Here is a 19,952-nt window from a genome sequence, read left to right on the forward strand (position 1 = left end):
CAAATGTTAATACTACAGGTTTTCCTAGCAGCTTGTGAAGAACGGCAACAGCTTATCCGAAGAGGCACTTCCTAAGTAAAAAGGAAAAATTATTTCTACGTGTGGCACGGCAATGAAACGATGGAAAAAGCCAAAGGAACGATAGGCAGAGCCGAGAGGCCTTTCGAAACGAGCCGACACCCACCTCCATCCCACCCCGCCGACGGGAGATGTCAGGGATTCACCGGGGACCGCGGGGCGGCAGCTCGGCGGGGACGGGCGAGAGCCCGCACCCGCTACCGGCTGCCGCGACCCCGGCGAGCTGCGCCCTGCGCAGCCCCGGCTCCGAGCCCCCGGCCCGCCGCACACAGACAATGTCCGCCGGGAAGCGAAGAGAAGCGCATCGGCGGCGGCTCGGCGGGCAGCGGGGACCCGGCACCACACGGCGCTCCCCGCGGAGGGGCTTCCACGGCGGCTCCCGGCAGGGGGAAGGGCCTCCCCCGGCCGCCCGCACCGCCGCGGGGGCTGCGGCTGAGGCTGAGCCCGCCCGCTCCCCCCCGCCCCGCGGCGCCCACCTGGTCGGCGAGCTTGAGCACGGCCATCCTCCGCCGCGGCTCTCGGGCACATGCAGCTCCCGCGACGGGCGGCGAGCGCGCCCCGCGACCGGCGCTGCTGCGGCGGCGGCGGCTCCGCTTCGCGGCGGGGCGGGGGCCGCCTCGCCTGGTCCGGCCCAGGAAGCAGGGGCGGGCGGGCTGCCGCGCACGGCCGCGCCGCCACCGCCGCCTGCCGCCGCCGCCTTTGTTCGCGCCGGCGGCCGCTGCCGGAGCGGAGCGGAGCGAGGGCCGCCCGGGGCTCTCGGCGCCCCCGCCCCGCCGGGCAGCGCGGGGGGCGGTGCCGCCGGACCGGGCGGGACCCGCACGGACCCGCCCCACGCCCCGGCCGGGGTCCCGGGCACCTGCTGCACGCCGGGGCGACCCGCAACGGGAGCAGCCGCGGCCCCTCAGGGACACGGCGCTGCCCGGGCCGGGGTACCCTTTCCACGCCGCCGGGCTGCCCCGAGGGCACCGCGCCGGCTTCAGCCCTGAGGGTCGAGCTCTGAGGGGCCGAGCTTGTTCCCACCGCGCTGAGGGAAAGCAACGAACGCGCTGTCCCAAGCCCGGGTAGAAGGAGAAGCCGAACCCTTAACCTCTCCCTTCCTTCCATCTATGCGTGCAAATCCATTTGTCAAGTCCCATCAGACAGACACAACTGTTTGACAGGAGTCTTTGGGGGGGGTTTTACCTCTTTTTGTAGTAGCTATCTTAAAAAATCTGGTAACTCCTTACAGTCCCGGTGTCTTCCTACTCAATATATTATTTAATTTTTCATAAGCTAACATACTAGATAATAAGTACAGTTTAATAAGCAAACAAACTAGCCCCATAGTCCCTGCCTCATGCTGTAGAGAAAATGAACATCATTCACTGTTCCTGTTGAGCTGACCTGGGGGAAACTTCAGTTCCACCTTCAGAGCTGGCTGTCAGTGTGACTCGAGCACCAGTGCGCAGCCAAGCATGCAAGGCCAGGGGCTGGAAAGGGGGGAAGAGAAAAAGAAGAAAAAAAGCATGAAGGGGTAAATTGACATTCTTTCTTACCCCTCAGAGTTGACAAGCTAAATCCCTGAAGCATGTGATTTGATTAAAATCATTGGTAAAATGCACAGTAGCAGGAGTTACACACATGCTGAAGGTAATGAGAGTAATTACATTTTTTCCGAGGACATGTAACTGAAGAGCAAAGGACTGAAGAGTCCCTCTTCCCCTCCTCCCTGTCACACAAAGGCCAGGTATTTTCCCACAAGTTAGATTCTGCAGTAAGAAACTCCCATATACTGCAACACATCCAATATGACAGTGATTTATGGCTTTTCAAACCTTAATTACAGTATGAGGTGACTCTAAGTAGTTAAAAAAAAGGGAAGTGTCTTCTATGGAAGAAAACCAATCCAGCAAGGAAGCAGTTGTTGGTTTCAGGTTTTTGTGGCATCATTATAAGTGGGGATTAAAAATATCACACAATTTACAACATGTTTTGACTCCTACTATTTTAAAGGGGTCTTAATGGTAAAATAGTTTTAATATAAATTAGTCTTTTAAAGGGGAAAAAAAAACCCCAGTGAGACAATCCGGTACTTTCTGTGTCTCACCAATTCAGGCCAGAAATTCAGTTTTGACAGTCCACTCTCAGACTCTGCTGAAAAACATGCTCACCACACTGAAGTCAGGTCTGTTTTGTTATAAAGGCCTATTTCCAATGACCTAGCATTCACTGTAGCCTTCTCCCTGCAGATAAACTTGGTGGCTACATAAGGAAAATTATTTTTTAGATTTGTTCTTTGCTCTCCTCACATTCTGATCCAAAAATCTGGTACAAATCCTTGTACCTTCTTTGGGACCACTGACACTCTCCTGTCAGGGAGATAAATCATCAGAATGGAAATCTGCAGTGCAGTAGGAGCCCAGCTGCCTAGGAGTCAATAACTGGGCTAGATATGAGCTAGTGATCATAGAGGAGATGGGTCATGACAGTGTAATAATATTTTTCTCAAGTTTTTTTTTTCCCAACAAGCAGAGTCTCATGCGAGCTCCTTTTCCCAGGCCCCACAGGATGGTTGTCTAGGAGGACCAACCACTCCTTGGAAAGCCCCCCAGAGACATGCAGAACTGCAGAAAATGTTCACATCCCATATTAACCAGACAGCTCTCAGTTTACAAAGGTCCTTACAATTTTATTTACACTTCCCATTTAAAGGATCATTTACATGAACTGCCAAGAGTAGTCACAGTGTTACAGTCATTACCCACACAGTAAAGGAGTCCAAGATTTCTCTGAAAGTACAATGTCCTCCTCTCCTGTTCACAAAATAGCACAAACAATGATGTTCCAGTCATGCGCAATCAACAAAAGCTTTTCTGAGCTATTTTACTCAACAACTTCTTAGCCCAGGCTGGTACATAACTAATTCCATGACACATTTTCACGTGAAATGATGCCAAATGCTCAGCTACCCTTTTTTTTGAAGAAGAGTCACAAAGCCATTAGCTAACTTGTTAAATAATGGTCATGCCTGCAACTCTCAAATCTGTAGCACTAATGTTCACTTTCCATACTGAGACATTAACAAGTACCATCAAAACAGGTGTGCAGCATCCTTAATGAGAACACAATTGAGCTTGCCAGATACTGTCATCTTGGATTAAGCCTGTATTTGGAAAGGAAAAAGCCCTAGGGCTACACTGGGCCTCTGACAGGGAAGTGGAAAGAAACCCTCTAAGGACAGCGGGTACATTTGTTCCTTGCTGACCCATACCCAATCCTAAGAGTGTTCTGTGCGTCCAGTTGAAGTCTTCTGTGAAACACAACCCCCTATTGCATATTTCAAAAAGCAAAATAGGAACATGGAAGTTTGAACTTTAGCACTAAAGCAATTTCTGTCCAACAGAAAGGAAGAACAGAACTGCCCCAAATATGCTGCAGTTGCCCACACTTAGATTTCTTGATCTTCTGTCCACAACACAATTATATTCGGTAATGTATGGGCCCAGTATCATAGATGTCTGCCTTTTTATTTTTTCACCTTTTCATTTTGTCCCCAGAAAAACCAAAGTTCCTCCAGTTCCATCTAAACTGGATTGTTTAGCCATTTGCTATCAGCAGTCACACACATATGAGACACTTCCTCACTTAGATTTTGTGTCAGGAAAGCCTCTTAGCATTCTTATACCCACTTGAGCTCAATGAAACTCCCAGGCACACTTTGATCTAGGCATGTGACTTCAACAGAACTTCATCATCATCATCAACGATCAGCCTTTGGTTAAGATCTCACATGTCATTTTCAGATGGGGTAATAGTGCAAGTCTTCGTTTGGATATTGGCTTAGGACTTGAGAGACTCCCCATTAATTCTCTCTCATGCCACAGCGTTCCTGCATGGTGCTTGTTCCTCATGCTGCTTGGCTTGCTGCCTGTAGAAGGAAATTCTCCTGCTATGTGAGGAACACCCTCTGACAAGGCTATGATGCTTTAAGTCTCAAGGCATCAGCTGGAGAAGGATTTCAGGTAAAGGCCACTGGCCACTGCCCTGAGCATTACTCTGCCACCACAGACTCAGTGTTAAGAGTTACGCACTTCCCATGTGCTATCAGGGAAGAAAGCAATCTCGTTGAAATAAATCCATTTTACTGTATATACATGCTGTAGTAAGGTGGGATATGGGTGGGAAATGGGTGAAGAGCCTACACAAAAGAGCAAGTTCAGGAGTTCTCCCTGCACCCTGTTCTTCCTGCAGCAATACAAACATGTCTGCAAATTATCTGCTGAATCCCTACAAACCCTCCTGCATCTCAAACAGACAGATCTCTGCATTAGTCTGATGTTTCTGCAGCCTAACAGGATGTGGTCACTTTAAGGCAGCTAAAAGTCTGCACTGCTACCCTCTTCCCTGCTCCTGCTCTGCCTGCACTGTTGAGCAGAGGCAGGGGAAGAGTTCTGCTCTGTTTTTCACTCCAAAGTTCAGGTCTGCTGTTGTATTTAAGCATGATGATCACTCACAGATGGAGGGTGCAATTGTTTCTAGACACATGTTTGGCTCCTGCCTCATGAAGGAAACTAAGTACACACAGTCAGCATATTCCTCAGCAGTGTTTGTTTGTCACTGCTGAGCACAGATGAAGGACAGATACCAGAAGACATATTTGTTATCTCTAATAGTGCCAGATACCTGGCATGCCTCTGGTCCCTACCTGTTGCCTATCCTCTAACAGCAGCATGTGAACATCTTGCTGCCCATTCTTCCCCTTTACATATCAGTGGGAGTCAGATTAGAGTGATGTATAAGCATCATTAGGAGTGTCTGCTGTGGGGGAAACAAGCACAAACATACAGAGCTGTGTGAATTTGAAATGGAAGGGCAGACTGGCCACAGCAGGAGACTGGCAAGCAGAACACCAGAGGCAGTAACTAATTATTGCTGTTGCCATCTTCCCTCCTGCACTGCTCCAGCACACAGGGTGACTGCAAGGTGGAAAGGGAGTGGTCATCTCAGACGTTTCAAGCTGCCTGTCACTGCCCTCTCCAAGTCTTCTTCCTTCTGTTTTAGTATGATTCTTTTTCCACAAGGTGCAATTTATTCTATTATTTTTTCCCAAGGATGATACTTTTTATCCCATTAAGTTATTTTCCTCCTAGACCTACTTGTTTAATATTTACATGGGACCGGGGGTGAGGTGGGGACAGTGTGATGTGAAACAAAGTGAATCAATCCACTGATAAGCGCAGAGAGGGGCAAAGAGGAGACCTTAGAAGCACCTCCACTTGTCCAGACACAGGCCTCCTCTCATTTCAAATACTTCTTGATTATACTTCTGCAGCCATGTAGTAAATGCACAGCAAGGCTTAGACATATGATACAATAAGAAGCTGTGAATTTAAAGCTGGAATTATGATTATTACAGCCTTCTGCTATGTTAATCAAAAAGGAATAAACACTCCCTCATATATTAAGGTGTTCTCACAGTTGGTCTGAGCTAGCACCTCTCTTGCTGATGTCCATGTAATTAGCACTAGGTATTGAAAACAGGGGAGGAATTAAGGCAGATGACAACTAGACAGGCTAAACAGGGTCAACTCCTTTCTGGTTATGGCAGTCTAGAAATGCATGTCTGCAAAAGAGAAAGATTTCACTGACAGTAGAAAGCATTAGCCTCACTTCAGTTCTTAAAGCAACATGTTAGTGGCCTGCCTGTGAAAATACATACCCATCTTTACCATTCCTGACAAGAGGCTCCAACAAAATTTCCAGCAATTTGTCACATAAGCCAGTGCTCAATCTAGAAAATAGGTAAGTCTACTGCCTTGTATCACATAAAAAGGGCCAGAGAGATTTGTGTTACTTTGCTGTTTGGGGTTTTTACTTTTATCTCCTGTTCTTCTTCCCTGGAAAACACCAAGCCATCTGATTCTGCTTTAACTTTCCAACAGAAAAAAACCCCAAAAATGTAAAAAAACAAGACCAACAAAAAACCCCAACAAATTAGATGCTTCACCACACTATAGAGCTGCAGGCTTGGCTGTGGAGTCTAGACTCCACCACAACAGACACTCTATACCAACTGATACTGAAGTACTAAGGGAAAAAAAAAAAAGAGGAAAAAGAAATTGGGGAAAAGAAGGATGAGCAAAACCAGATTAACAAGGGGGAAGTTCAGTATTCAAATTTTCTGTTCTCAGCCCTACTTCATTTATGTGTATATAAAATATCTTAAGTTTTCTATGTCAATAATATTTTAGGGGAAACATGAAGAGAAATTTTTCACTGACTTACATTTTGAAGTATGCCTGACCTTTAAAGAATTCAGCAGTCTCCAGGGGGTAGGATTCCTGTTACATTGAAACATCCCCTGTACCCCTCTGAGTGAAACATCAGGTAATTGTCTAAGTTGTATTCATCTAATTAGTCACACTCCCTAAAAATATATAATTTAGAGTTCAAATGGACACTACACCAACCTCTCTTTATACACCACTTTACTACAGAAACTATAGCAATTAGTTACTTATAACCCCTAGTTCTGAAATCTCTTTTTCACTTGCATCTTCAAGATTAAAGTTATTGAACTGTCACACTAATATAAAATATCAATTTTTAATCTCAGTTGCATCAGGAAGCCATATTTTTTTTTAATATAGGAAGATTTCATATCCCTGGTCTTTTCACTTCACAGTACCTGCATAATCTTAATTTCTGTCTAGTATTAGGGTAGCCAGTGGGATACAGCCAATGGATGCAGGCTAGCAGTGTTGAAATCCATCAGCTTAAACAGATTAATTTTGGAAAGAAACCACTTGGTCAGTTATCCAAGGTTGCAGTCTTGAGAGTGAAGAACACTGCACAAGCAAAATATGGAATCCATATTCATCCTTTCTCAATGTGCAGAGAGGAAGAAAGGGCCTGTGCCTGAGCAGGAGTCCAACACCAGTTCTTAAGACCCGGGTAAGATTTGAGAATGTTCTGATAGCAAATCCCAAACTCAACTACATTTTTCACAGGGCCCAAAAGCAAGCAAAAGATTTAATTTTTCACGTCACACAAAGAATGAAAAGCAATACCTGAAGTTGCATTTAATTACAAGGGGTGTGGAACAATGCAGTGACCAATATGCAGTTGCTACCACGGAGGGAGCAGCACTGTTTGTGATAGTTTGTGTTTCTCTCTGAAGGTAGGGTTTAGCTCATAATCCAAAGGGAGGGGCTTTTTCCCTTGCATTAGAGAAATTATGTGGCTCAGAGCTCTGTAGGGAGAACAGTGTGACAGAGGGTATCAGTAACATTATTTTTGGAGGAATGCTGGAACTCTGGAATAAGTTCAGATCTGCTGGATGCAAGCTAATGGAAACAAATCAGCCCAACAGCCTGTAGTCCACATTGCTTTATAGTTAGATATGCTTTGCACTACAGTACTTTCCCTTACACCAAGGACTAGACTAGAACCTTGCAGAATGAAGGTCTGTGAAAGAAACCAATTTAAATATCTCAACACACTAAAATATAGATGAGAATTTATGATTTGTTTTCAGGAGAACAAAGGATACATATACTATTATACTGGCTTGCCTCAAGCTAATTGCATCCTTCCAAGCCATGCTAAAACTGATATACATCCAAATTCTTCCTAGAAGATAAATCAAACCCAACCATTACATACACTTCTGTAGCAATACTTGGAAACAGGAGGAAACTAATATTCAAGGTCACAGGCCACAGCCTAGAAGCTTGTCTGCAAGCTGAAGAGGGTGATGGGGCTCAGCTCCATGTGTGTACAGAAGGCAGAAAGCCAGCAAACAGCCAGCACAGCTCTGAAAATAAGCAGAAACACCAAGCTCTTTGGGGCATAGAACCAATGGGAGGGGCAGACTTGGAAAGAGTTTGTTTTGCATTCAGAAACAAAACTATCTACACTCTCCTGCAAGTTTAACACAAGATAAAGTGCCATAGCTGATACACACGGGTTTCTTGTTCTTCTATCAGAAAATACTTCTGCCAACTCCAAATTTCATCCTGCTATTCATCAAACGAAGAAAATAGGGTTTTTCTTGTAATCTTTCTAGTTCCTGGTCCAACTGCAGTTTGTACCCCAATACTTGGCCAACTGTATTAGCTGCTACACAGGCTGAGGAGGACAAAGGTCTTCCCCTGAAAAGCACAAACCTTTGGAACATGAGGAATGAAAGAAATCCAGCAGCACAGTTAAATTAGTTTAGTTTTACTAAATTTTACCTTAAACGCTTTGTAGCTGCTATAGGGACTTGCATCACCCATTCTGAAGTGGGTGATGATGGTTCTTCAGATTATAGATTTTGAGATGTTTTATTCCTTATGCTCACTACTTCCTTGCTAAAAGCTAGGATTTGACTTTTCACAATGGTTTATACTGTAAGCCTGAGGGAGGAAAAAATCCATTTTTCTTTCTGTGCTTCAAGTTAAAGAAGGAAATAAGTAACATGAGCCATGAAAGGACTTTGATCCAGAACTAGAGAATGTAAATGCTTTACAGATGCCAAATAAGGATGTTTCCAAAGAAAAAGAAAACAAAGAATTCTCTACCCCAACTCCTCTTCATTTCCAAACAAGGTAATGGAAGAATTTTGTAAGGTTTTGATGGAAGCTCCATTTCTCCAAGAGGTTGTTCTGTTTTTAATAATCACATACATTCATCAGAATAAACAAATGATTGTTTTGACAGGGGCTTATTGTTTTCCTGTGAGAGAAAAAAAAAAAAATTCTTTAGCTCATGAGTGTCTCTTAAAGCCTTACAGCAACTGGAGAGAAATGGTAGAGAGGCATGAATTCATCCTTAACATTGGTGACATTCTAATGACCTGCATGATGGCCATGCTGCCTGCACAATACATCCTGGGGAAGAGCCCAGCATGTGCTGCCACTGGTGGAGTCCTTGGAGAAATAGGAATATCCTGTGGTTGATCTGTTTTATTTCTAATGGATTTTTGGATAGCACATAATCTTGCTCTGGCTTACAAACATCAACATCAGTTCATCTTGCACGTTCTTTATGAAATCCCTGCCTCTGTGGGTAAGAACTGCTGAGAGTCTTCAATAAAAGAAAGATCCAACAGACTAAAATATGAAGCATTTCCAACTAAACCCTACCTTGCCTCTAAGAAATGAGGATTCCAACCTCTATTTATTTAAATTGGAATAAGGTATGAGAGAGGTAAGTCATGACTCCAAGATTGAGTACCACTGTTGCAGTCTATTCAATCTCCTTTTAAATGGATTTGTCTCTCACCGTAGAAGACTTTTAGAATTCACACAGTGAGTATCTGCTCTGTCTTTCTTAAAAAAAAAAAGTGAATTGCTCTTTATGTATGCATAGTACAATTGTTAAAGTTCTTCTGGCATTGTGTATTCTTATACATGTGTTTTGCACAGTATTTTGACTTAGCAATGGATGGAATAAATAATGCTCAGCACGCATGCCTGGTCCCCAGATAAAAATCTATAGATGCAGCCCTTACAGATGGGCCCTGCACTTGCACAAAGCCTGAAGCATGTTTGTAAAATTCTGCATGAGTGCAGATGTCTTCCTTGATCCTCTTGCAAGATCAGAAGGTTGATCAATGGCTGTGCTCCAGATAATGTCATTATTAACATCTCCAGACACAGCCACAGATACAGTTACAAGAATAAAGCAGGTCAGAAGTGAGCTTCTAAGCTTATGGTACAGCTGCCTTACTCCCCTCTAATTCCCTAAATCCCAGAGCACAGTGAGAATGAAAAAGCACCTTGCTGGTAGAAAAACAGTGCCATAAAGCAGCCAGTGTTCAGATCTGGGAGATGAATTTTGGAGTTCAAAAATGTCAAACCTATGTGTCTGGGGAATGGCAAGGTGAGAGTTCATTCTGTTCTTTCTCAAAGCAAAACTATGTGAGTGTATCAGGATATAGTTTTTTTGATTTATATTTCACATTAAGAACAAATTTATGCTTGTATACTAGTACTAATGATTTAATAATGCATTAACATCTTAACTCTGCTGTCCAGCCATGGCAGAATTAGAGACTACTTACAATAAATAATGTTACAAATCATACTGCTATCACACAGCACTTCCTGGCAAGTTTTGCAGTTCCTTTAGCACAGGAAACATGTTTCAGTAGCGTATTTTAGTGATTCCATGACTTTTTCTGTTGACTATGCAGGAAACTAATTTTCCAAACAGTATGTTATGGACTCAAACCCACTCACGTGGAAGAGGGGAGGAGAACCCAGTCAGAGAGGCAGGAAAAGCCATGTCTATATTACTGGGATGCTCCCCACTAAACAGCAACATCTTGAATCAGTATGCCAAGTAGGGCAGACTGGTTTAATCACCATGGTCTGCAATTCAGCGAGAAACTCCTTCCTAAGTCCCCCACGTCACACCCCTGATTTGCCAGGAGCTTAAGATAGCTGACAGCAGGCTGTACTCTTCCTTTCCAGCATCAGGACAGATGGCCTCAGCTCACTCCAGCAACTCAGTTTAGCTGCTATGAAAAAAGAAACACTAAGAAGCATTCTTATCTCAGCAATGAGACACAGCCAAGCCCTGGAAAGGAAAGGGAACCTGCCTCCTGAAGGACAGAAAGCATTGCTCTGTCATAGTGAATAGCACCAGCAGGGTTCTCAGAAGGCCTTCTACAGGGAGGCTGCTGGGAAGGATTCACACCCTAAACATGCCTTGCAGTAATCTTCCCCAGATGCAAATAAGAGGTTAAATTTTCAACAGCTACTGAACTGCAGTATTTCTTAGTGTTCTTGAATTTGAAAAACAATAATACAGATTAATCTGCATCAATATCTCTAGAAAGGAAGGGATTGCAAGCATGGCTGGCACAGCCTTCCCGACTGTGTACAGCCCAGGTGCTCGAGCCCAGGGAGCAGCGTGGCCTCAAGTGACTCTCTCAAGGTTTACAGGGGATTTACCAGCTCAGTCATGGCTTGCAGATCTCCTGGTCTCCTCAGAGGTCACATCCTGAAACTCATTCCTGCAGATCCTAAAACCAGCTCTAAGTCTATTGTTTCCAGAGGGAAAAAAATGCCTTCTTTCCACAGAAACATCCAAGTAGAAACTGGGGCTAAAGGGTCAACTTTCAATGATGTATCATAGAAAGAAATAGAAAACCACCCAAAGTACTGTATCCAATGTGTACACAACATACGAGAAAACAGCAAATAAAATTAATCATTCACATGGTAAGTAAATTTTTCCCCTCAGAACAAGGTAACAATGTCCTCTGATTTACTGAAAGACCCCCCCCGACTCCCCTCAAGATGGTTTCCCAGAACTGGTACTGTGACAATTTCTGCAATGAAGACTCAGCAAATACTCTGGCAGAGAAGGAAGTCCCAGTATCCACTACTGTGCTTTAATCTCTATGCACTGTTCCTTCTTTACACCCACACGTGCTTGATTTTAAGCACATAAGTCAAACTTTTGACAATACACAAGGTTTACAAGACAGTTCCACATTTTATCTCTAAATTAAAAGAGCGAAACAAAACTATTTGCTTGTTAAGACCCTTGTTCTACATAACACTGGGCCAAGACCTTAAATCTCCATCCTCAAGAAGTATATTCAGGGTTAAAAAAGAAAGCACTTGAGCTAAACATAGTGGTAGCTGGTACTTGGTTAAGATAGCTGGAGTTTTATTTTGGTTTAAGCCATATAAAATGGATGGGCTATAACAAGAAAATTATCCCATTAAAGAAAAAAACTGTACGAGTAGAACAATATAAAAATTCAACAGATTAAAATGCTTAAAAGTTAAAAGCAATTGCTCATCAGCTGGGGTGTTAAGAGAGGAACTGAGCAGGATTGAGGATTACTACTTTTACAATGGGAAGAGCTCACTTTACTGAAACAGGGGAGAATAAATAAAAGGATTGCTTGTGTATACAGAAATGAGTTGTAATGGTAACAGAAGTATTACAATCAGAGGCACGTTACTTCCTATGGGAGGAAAAACTATAATCCCCAGCAGCAAAACTCCAGACACAGGTAACAGGGCAGCATCAAAAACCTGAAAGGAGGCAAGAACAGAGGCAAAACCTTTAACAGATGTGTGAGAAGTTCTCCGATACCTGAACTGCACAGGAAGTCTCAAAACATCTCCCAGATGGCAGTATCTGTATCACACAGGCATCCTGCAGTGACAGCAAGGACCCAGACTGGAGGCCTCTGACAATGGAGAATTCTTCATAGGCCATGCTTGGAAAGTGATTAAAAATAAACCAATGAAAACAAATGCAATGCAAGCAATTAGTGATACACACTAAAATGTAAATGTGGTGGTGGTTGGACTTTGTGCTTTGGTTTGGTTTTGCCTTTATTTTTTAATCATTGCATATCCTATACTAAATAAAAAATGACTGTGGTACATGGCATTACACCAGCATGAAGGAAGCAGAGCTGGCAGCTGACAGGCTGTCATGAACTGCAGACTTGCTTTTCTAACACCAACAGAATAATCAAAGTATGAAAACATAGTAACTCCAAGAAGTTTGTACTGCAGGCCTGTCTCCAGTGCCTGAAATGCCCAAGAGCTGCCTCAACACAGAGAAGTATAGAAAGAAACTGTAACTGGCCAGAAGAGAAAAAGCAACCTTCACCCAGGAGCACAGATGTGGTTTTTCACTTGCACATGGGCATGTAAATGTATCTTAACACAGGAAGACAGAATATCTGGGAAGGAATTCTCCCATCTTCAGACAGTGACTCAGAGAGATCTTAATATATATAAGCCACATGAATGCTTATGCATTTACTAACTGTTACTTCTAGAAATAGTAAGCAGATGCTATGCATGACAGCATTTGGTAATAAAACATCTCTGTTTCTGTAAACCCTGCAGAAGTGTCTCACCAACATCTTACACACAACAAAATCAAAAAAACATAGGGTGGTAATGACTACCAGGGAAGCACCTTGGACTAAGATAGACTTGCTTAGCAAATCAAGAAGCCCACTTGCTTCTTCAGTAGAATACCAGAGTCAGCGAAAAGATTGGAGAAGTAAGGCTGAGTTTCTTGAATGAATCTTGACCCATTGCTGTCCCAGGCCCATAATACTCTGTGTAGAGGTGGCAGAGAATTTCAAACATCATCCTGAAACACAGAATAACCTCAGGCAAGAAAAACACTTTTTGGAAACACACTACCTGATTAAGATAACCAGGCTTGGCATCAACTAGTTGAAAAAAGTATACTTTACCTTAGCACCAACAAATTACAGGAGGTGTTTAACAATGTGTTAGTTCACACAGACAGAATTACCCACATCAGCAGGCACCTCTAGCCTTAGTTTAGATACTAAGCAGGAAGCCCACTTTCTAGAAGGAAAAAGTTGCAAGAGAAGCTTCTCAGTAATCACCTAAGTCCTCCATGAGTCACATATGAATGACTCTCTTGCCACAGAAAAGCAGGTGACAAAGGGACTGGTGCTGTGGACCTAGCAACTGGAGAAGTAGCTTTACACCTGTGTTCCAAAGCACTGCTCCAGCATCACCCAGGCAAACAGCAAAGGCAGTGTGATCCAGCCTCCTCCTGCAGGAGACTCCAGCTGCACTGGAGTTTGGAGCTCTAATGGCAATCACAACTTTGCTGCTGCATGGGTAGCAAAACAATCCTACAGCTTCTCACGAGGAAGTCATATTCACCATTTTCAAGAGGAAAAAAACCCAAGCTGATCTACAAAGTGTGCTGGCTCCAATTATCTAAGCTTTAAATGAGGCCTGTACCTGAAAAAAACTGCACTTGTATTAAATGATGACTTGTCATTGCACTTTGTGGATGCCTTACACTAAGTTTAAGTTACCATGGTTACATTTTCCACAATAAATATAAAAACAGGAGGGAATAAGAAACAATTATGCCTTTGATTTTGCTTCTTTTAAAAATATCAGGTGTTTGTGATCTTTGTTAAGGTACTGACACAATCTGGAGAGGGATTTTTAGCTGCGGAAGGACTTTTTACAAGGACATGGAGTGATAGGACAAGGGGGAATAGCTTTTAACTGAAAGAGGACACCTATGAAGGTGGTGAGGCACTGGAACATGTTTCCCAGAGAAGTTCTGGATGCCCCAACCCCTGGAAGTGTTCAAGGTTGGATGGAGCTCTGAGGAATCTGGCCTAGCGGAAGATGTCCCTTCCCATGGCAGGGGGACTAGATGATCTTTAAAGTCCCTTCCAACCCAAACCACTCTATGAGTATCCTGAAACTGGTAATGGTATTACAGCAATATAAACATTAACATTTGTATGCAGATGAATGTTTAATATATATTGAAATAAGTAAAAAATTCACTCACTGAATATTATGTACATTCCAATCTTGTCTTGTCATTCGAAAATGAACTTAGAGCCTAAAGCTACAGAAAGCTCCAGCTCTATCTCGGCAAGGTTTTTAAGTCTAATCTACACATCATTGTCCTAATTGCAGAAATACAAGATACATGTACAGAAACATCTGCAAACTAATGTAAAGAATAATTAAATGATTTTGTATATATATAACTTACTTTTATTGAGTGAGGAAACAGCTTTTTCTGAAGGTCATTTCTTTGGTCTTAAAAACTGAAACTCAAGCCACCTGGTTTTCATTTCCTGCCATATTCCTTCTGTCTCAGCTGCATACTGTGCTAAAAACAAAGGCTCTATTCTTTAATTGTGAATATCAGACGCCTTTAACCTTCATTCTGTTGTTAGTGCCTTGGAATGGGAAAAAGTTGATATACAATATCCTCTTTTATGAGCTAAAATAATAAATGGCCAGTTGTATTCCTTTTATCAGCTGGGCTCAAGACCTGCAGATCCTTGGAGACTTAAGAGTTCAACAGAGACAAAAATGTATGGCTTTCAAAGCAAAATCACTATTTGAACACAGTTCTGTTCTACTGTTTTAGATGACAGGCAGGGATTGAAGGTCTAAAGTTACCTCAGAAAAGTCTAGAAATAAGTCACCTCAGACCTTGTCACCCTACAGTGGTGAACAGCTGTCACATCTGGTCTCAATCAACAGCCAGGAACCACCAGCAAAGGGCGAGCCTATTCCCAGGCTTGGATCAGGGATGGTTTTAACAGAAACCACTGCTTCAGAGCAGCAGGACCAGTGAAAGATGACATTCTTCAGCAAGTAACACAAGCCCTCAGAGGAAATGGGGCACAAGGGAAATGACTTGTACAGCATATTGAAGAATTTTATTGGCCAGCTCAGTGTAAAAGATGGTTGCTAATAAAACAAAAAAACATTTGTCTATCAAGGTGACCAAAATGTCTCCTACCTCTGAAAGGAACAGATTTTTCCAGTGAAGAAACAAATGTGTATAGACTCTGGAGATGATTTTTAAGACAAATAAGCAAGCAAACAAGATATCTTTCCATCAAGAAAGCAAGCTTTCATAAAACCCAAAACTCTTAATTATGATCACTAGTAATTGACAGTCACACTAAGTAAGTCACAGTAATTGCTTTGAGATCAATCTGATACAATTTTGGGATAAACAGATCAGGTCCATTAATTCAGTCCCTCCTCATTTATTTAGAATTCATAAAAAATTTGCTGCTGTTTAGCCTGCAAATAGAACAGCTTATTCATAACTTCCAGAGCATTTGGCCTGGGGCTCATGTTAGGAGTGAAGAAGCAGCACTCCTTACCCAGTGGTGTGCTGGATCCCTTAACCAGGCTGCTGGCAGCCTTTACCAGCCCTACCATGATTTCCAGGGGTACAGCTGGGAGGGGAGTGCAGGGAGGGCTGCACTTCAATCCACACAGGTCAGAAGAACCACTGGAGGCCAGGGGGAGCAGAAATCTTTCCACTACTACTGGTGAGATTCAAGACAGCATACGGCATCACACTGATGTACACATGTATACTTTGGATCAGAGACTCTCACATTTACCTCTTCCATTTTTATTAAACTAACAAAGAGTGAGATTTTGCAGTTGGTTCACAGATGTACATTAAGTAACAGGCAATCACTCTACTTGCACATCAACACTTCCCACAGTCAGTGAAGAACCAAAATTTGAAGGCTCTTTCCCATCCCACCCCAGTCTATTAGTAATGAGGGTATTCATTACAGCAGCTTACACTGAGGGAAACTATGTTCCTTAGCTTGGAGAAAAATATTTAGAATTATCAGTCTGATGCAACACTGGCTGAAACTTGATTTCACAACAGTCATTGCACCAAAAGGTTGAAGTGGTATTAAGTGACAAACTTGTAAAAACTAACAGAATAGAAACTTGTGCCATGTAATCTCTGGGTATCACACGGCTGTAAAATTGATAAGGAAAACCCTCTGGTTTAGTTTGTCAGTGAAACCAGTAAACAGAATGTATGCCATAGTTGATAACAAACATTCCTAATGATTCCTAGCATTTATTGTTATGATCATTCTCTTTATCACAACTGTACCAAGCTCCCAGCTCTTTTGTAACATGTCAGAAGCTACTTCGCAATCAACCATTTTTCAGAGAGGAATTACTTCATTGACAACAACAAAATGTTGGGAGTCTGGCTAAAACCTGAGGACTCTTACATGCAATTTTACTTTAAAATGATCACATCCATACTTGGCTGCATAATTATTTGAAATTCTGTCAAAAAATCTTAAAACTTTATTCTGGGCATCAAAATTCTGTTCTTGGACAAGCAACAGCCATTCCTTAAGCCATCTCAGGATCTCTGAAAAAAGGTGAATTAAACTTGACCTTATGTCTGTAACAACAACCTGCAAAATACTTTCAGGGTTACTTGCAAACCTTTATTTATGAATCTGAACTTGTTAACTCTGCCTTAAGCAGCAGCTCAGGCTGAAAGTTCTGCTGGTGCTTGGAAATAAGCTTTGCAGTGTTCCCTCTGGAGGTACACAGAAAAGACCATCACAAAAAACGCAGCACTTCATGTATGCCAGTAACCTGGCATTCCATTTCCTTGTCTGGACAGAACACCATGACAAATTCAATCTGACTCCTAAAATGACTTCATTATAAGATCAAGAAGCTGAATGTAAAAAGCCACTGAACAGGCTCCATCTCCACTTTGCTTGGCAGAGGAAGAGCCCCTGTAGCTCAGGCCACACAAGAAAGACCAGACTATATTTGCACACTGTACTCCCTAGTATCTTCCAAAACAATTAAAATTTGGCAGCTATGTTCTTCCAGATCCCCTGGACCTGGCCCAGCATGAGGAGCAGAATCAGAGTGAGACTTCTCCAGCAGTGAGTGATTCTCCACACATCCAGGAACTGCTACAGTTGCAAGGGCAACCAGGAGGGCAAGAGGATTTCTCTTCAGTGCTCTCACTGCCACCACTGCTACTGTGCCAAGACATGCAAGGTGAAAGGAAATCTGACACAGGGGTAAGAGTGCAGCTTTCAGGGCAGCAAATAAGGTGAGAGATGCAAGTTAGAGAGGTCCATGGATAAATGAGGTACAAGCAAAACGGGTACAACTGAATCAGAACAGTGGCAGTGAAGGAGGTGTATATGTGTGGAATTAGATCAGAAGACACAGAAGTGTAAGCAATAAAATGCAACTAAAAGCAAACATAAAATTGAGGAAACTTTAGATCCTTATTTCAGCTGCTCTCAGAAAGAAGCTTGGACAAAAAAAAAAAAAAATTCTCCCAAACTTTTAAGATTACCATACCTTAAGGATAACTGCTAGCCTTGGCTAATTTTAGCTCCATCAGCTCAAGCTGTAAAGGGCCATGGCATCCTTTGATAGAGAAGTTTAGGCTGTAAGGAAATGTAGGTATATACAACCAATACATCCTTTTTTCCATTAATAAGGACAAATGAAAAAACCTGATGAAATCAGAACCCACATTAAGTGGTAAAATATAATAATCTAAACTAGGAAGAACCCAAAGAAGTATGGCTTATATTCTCCTATTTTACTGCCCCTATCCAAATGCATAATTGTAATTAATTTTTAAAAATAGATTAAAATAAAAAAATCACATACCTTTTTTTTTTTCTTATAGGTGCCTCCACCTCTTTCCGCATACTGGATGAGCCTGTTCAGGATGACCAGCTCTTAAGTGAAACTTCTGTCCATAGAACTTCTTTTGTAATTCACTGATAAAGCTAGGAGCTCTATGTAAATCCAGAAAGGGGGTTAGAGGACAACTGGAAAGCTGTCCTTTAAAAGAAAAACTAATTAAGGAAGTTGAGGGATTGTCTGGACATGCAGATTTTATGCTCATTACTTGTATTTATCAAATATCACACTAATTCTGTGACTAGGTTAACTGCTCAGTTGCCAAGCCATGGCATGTCTCCCATTTTATACACAAGTAGCAAAACAGATGTTTTGTTCACTTAGCCTGTTTTTCTGCATTCCTTTAATTATCATTAAAGGAATTTGAACAGTAGTGATCCAAAGTCATTCAAACTCCTTGGTTTTTGCTGTCCATAACCAGAAGTCTGCTGGTGGCTGGTGTTACCAGCCACCAGCTCAGAGTAAAACTTTCCCATTTATTAATGACTTTAGTTTGTACTGGAAAAGAAACATGTTTCTACATGGACAGATGTCATATCTAGGTAGTCATTTATTTCCCCCAAATTTCCTCCTTAATCTTTCTGTGCTGAATAAAACTCAATGTGGTTGCTAAACAACAAAAGCAAAATCCTTTACAAGCTGCTGTAGGCTCCCAGAAAATCCCATCAGTCTATGATCCAGAGATGGCCTCTTTAGGTAGGAGGTCTACAAATCCACAAAGTCTCAAGAAGGATAAAAATGCTTCCTGATGACTCTGCATATCAACAATTGCACTTAAATACTACCACTTCAAACCTGATTTCATACCAGATACTTGGGATAGCAAAACACCCAAACATGAACATCACAGTTTTATGTATGATTCTGTTTCAGCAGACAGCTGTCCTTCCCCTGTCTTCCTGAGGAAACAAGAGAAACATTCCATCTTCCTCAAAAAGATTTATGAATTTCTGAGATTTAAAAGTGATGAGCTTCAAAAATACAAAACTGGTAACAATTTTAAGTTGCTCCCCTCCACTTTGAGAAAATTTTTACAATTTCACTTATTTCTAAGAATAATGAATTTGCTGAAGCATATCTAGAAGTCAGGAGCCATCATCCATTCCTACCTGTTTCAGCTCTCTTTTGGCTCATCTCTCAAAACTCAGTGCTTTTTTTCAGCCCTTCTCCCTCTCTACTGGCACTTGCTTGGTTCTGTCTTGCAGAACTTCTGAGGCAAAGATGGCAGGCTATCTGTAATGCAAACAGTACCATTCAGTGACAAAGCACTAGAAATAGACTAAAATACACCTTACTCTCAGAGGAAACAGTTCAGCAATAAAGACTTCAAGAAGTTGCAGCTGGTTTTTACGTAAGTTTTAGAATACAACTCACTGTTGAAAAAAGCCATTTTCCCCCTAAGTAGTAGTAGTACCTTTATTAACAAAAGGGCCCCAAGTTGCTTTTGTGCCATCCCAAACCCCTAACAAAAAATAAAACCTGAAAGGTAGGGTGAAATTTTCATATATGCTGAACAGTTAAAGACTCTCAATATTTATGTAAAACAGCAGAGAAGTCAGATAGCACCACTGCACTGCACTTGATAAGATGGAAATGAATCACTCAAGTCAAGGACTCACAGACCAAGGTGTCTGATAGCCAAGCTACTTACGAATATGGTATAATGCACACTACTACCAAAATCATTTGTCCTTGGGTTTTAGGTGGTTTGCTGATAGCAAAACCTTTTTCTTTATAGTACACACACAAAAGGCAAAAAGCAAATGAGAAAATAGAATGCTTTTCTTAGAAACTGCCTCACCTCAAGTGCTGGGAACTAAACTTTCCTAGCTCTTTAATGGAATTATAGGACAGCCTATAAATACCTGG

The 19,952-nt window shown here is 42.3% G+C and overlaps 1 protein-coding gene across 1 annotated transcript in view; it reads right to left on the minus strand.

The window, feature by feature from the left end:
• ANKRD44 (ankyrin repeat domain 44) overlaps positions 1-598 on the minus strand; it is a 127,637-nt gene extending 127,039 nt beyond the window's left edge. Inside the window, exon 1 of the mRNA XM_053981821.1 lies at positions 555-598. Within this exon, the coding sequence (XP_053837796.1) occupies positions 555-581 (27 nt within the window). The 5' untranslated portion in view covers positions 582-598. The remainder of the gene's footprint in view (positions 1-554) is intronic.
• Positions 599-19,952: the final 19,354 nt, after the last annotated feature.

This window comes from Vidua macroura, chromosome 7, assembly GCF_024509145.1.
Source record: "Vidua macroura isolate BioBank_ID:100142 chromosome 7, ASM2450914v1, whole genome shotgun sequence".
NCBI classification, from domain to species: domain Eukaryota; kingdom Metazoa; phylum Chordata; class Aves; order Passeriformes; family Viduidae; genus Vidua; species Vidua macroura.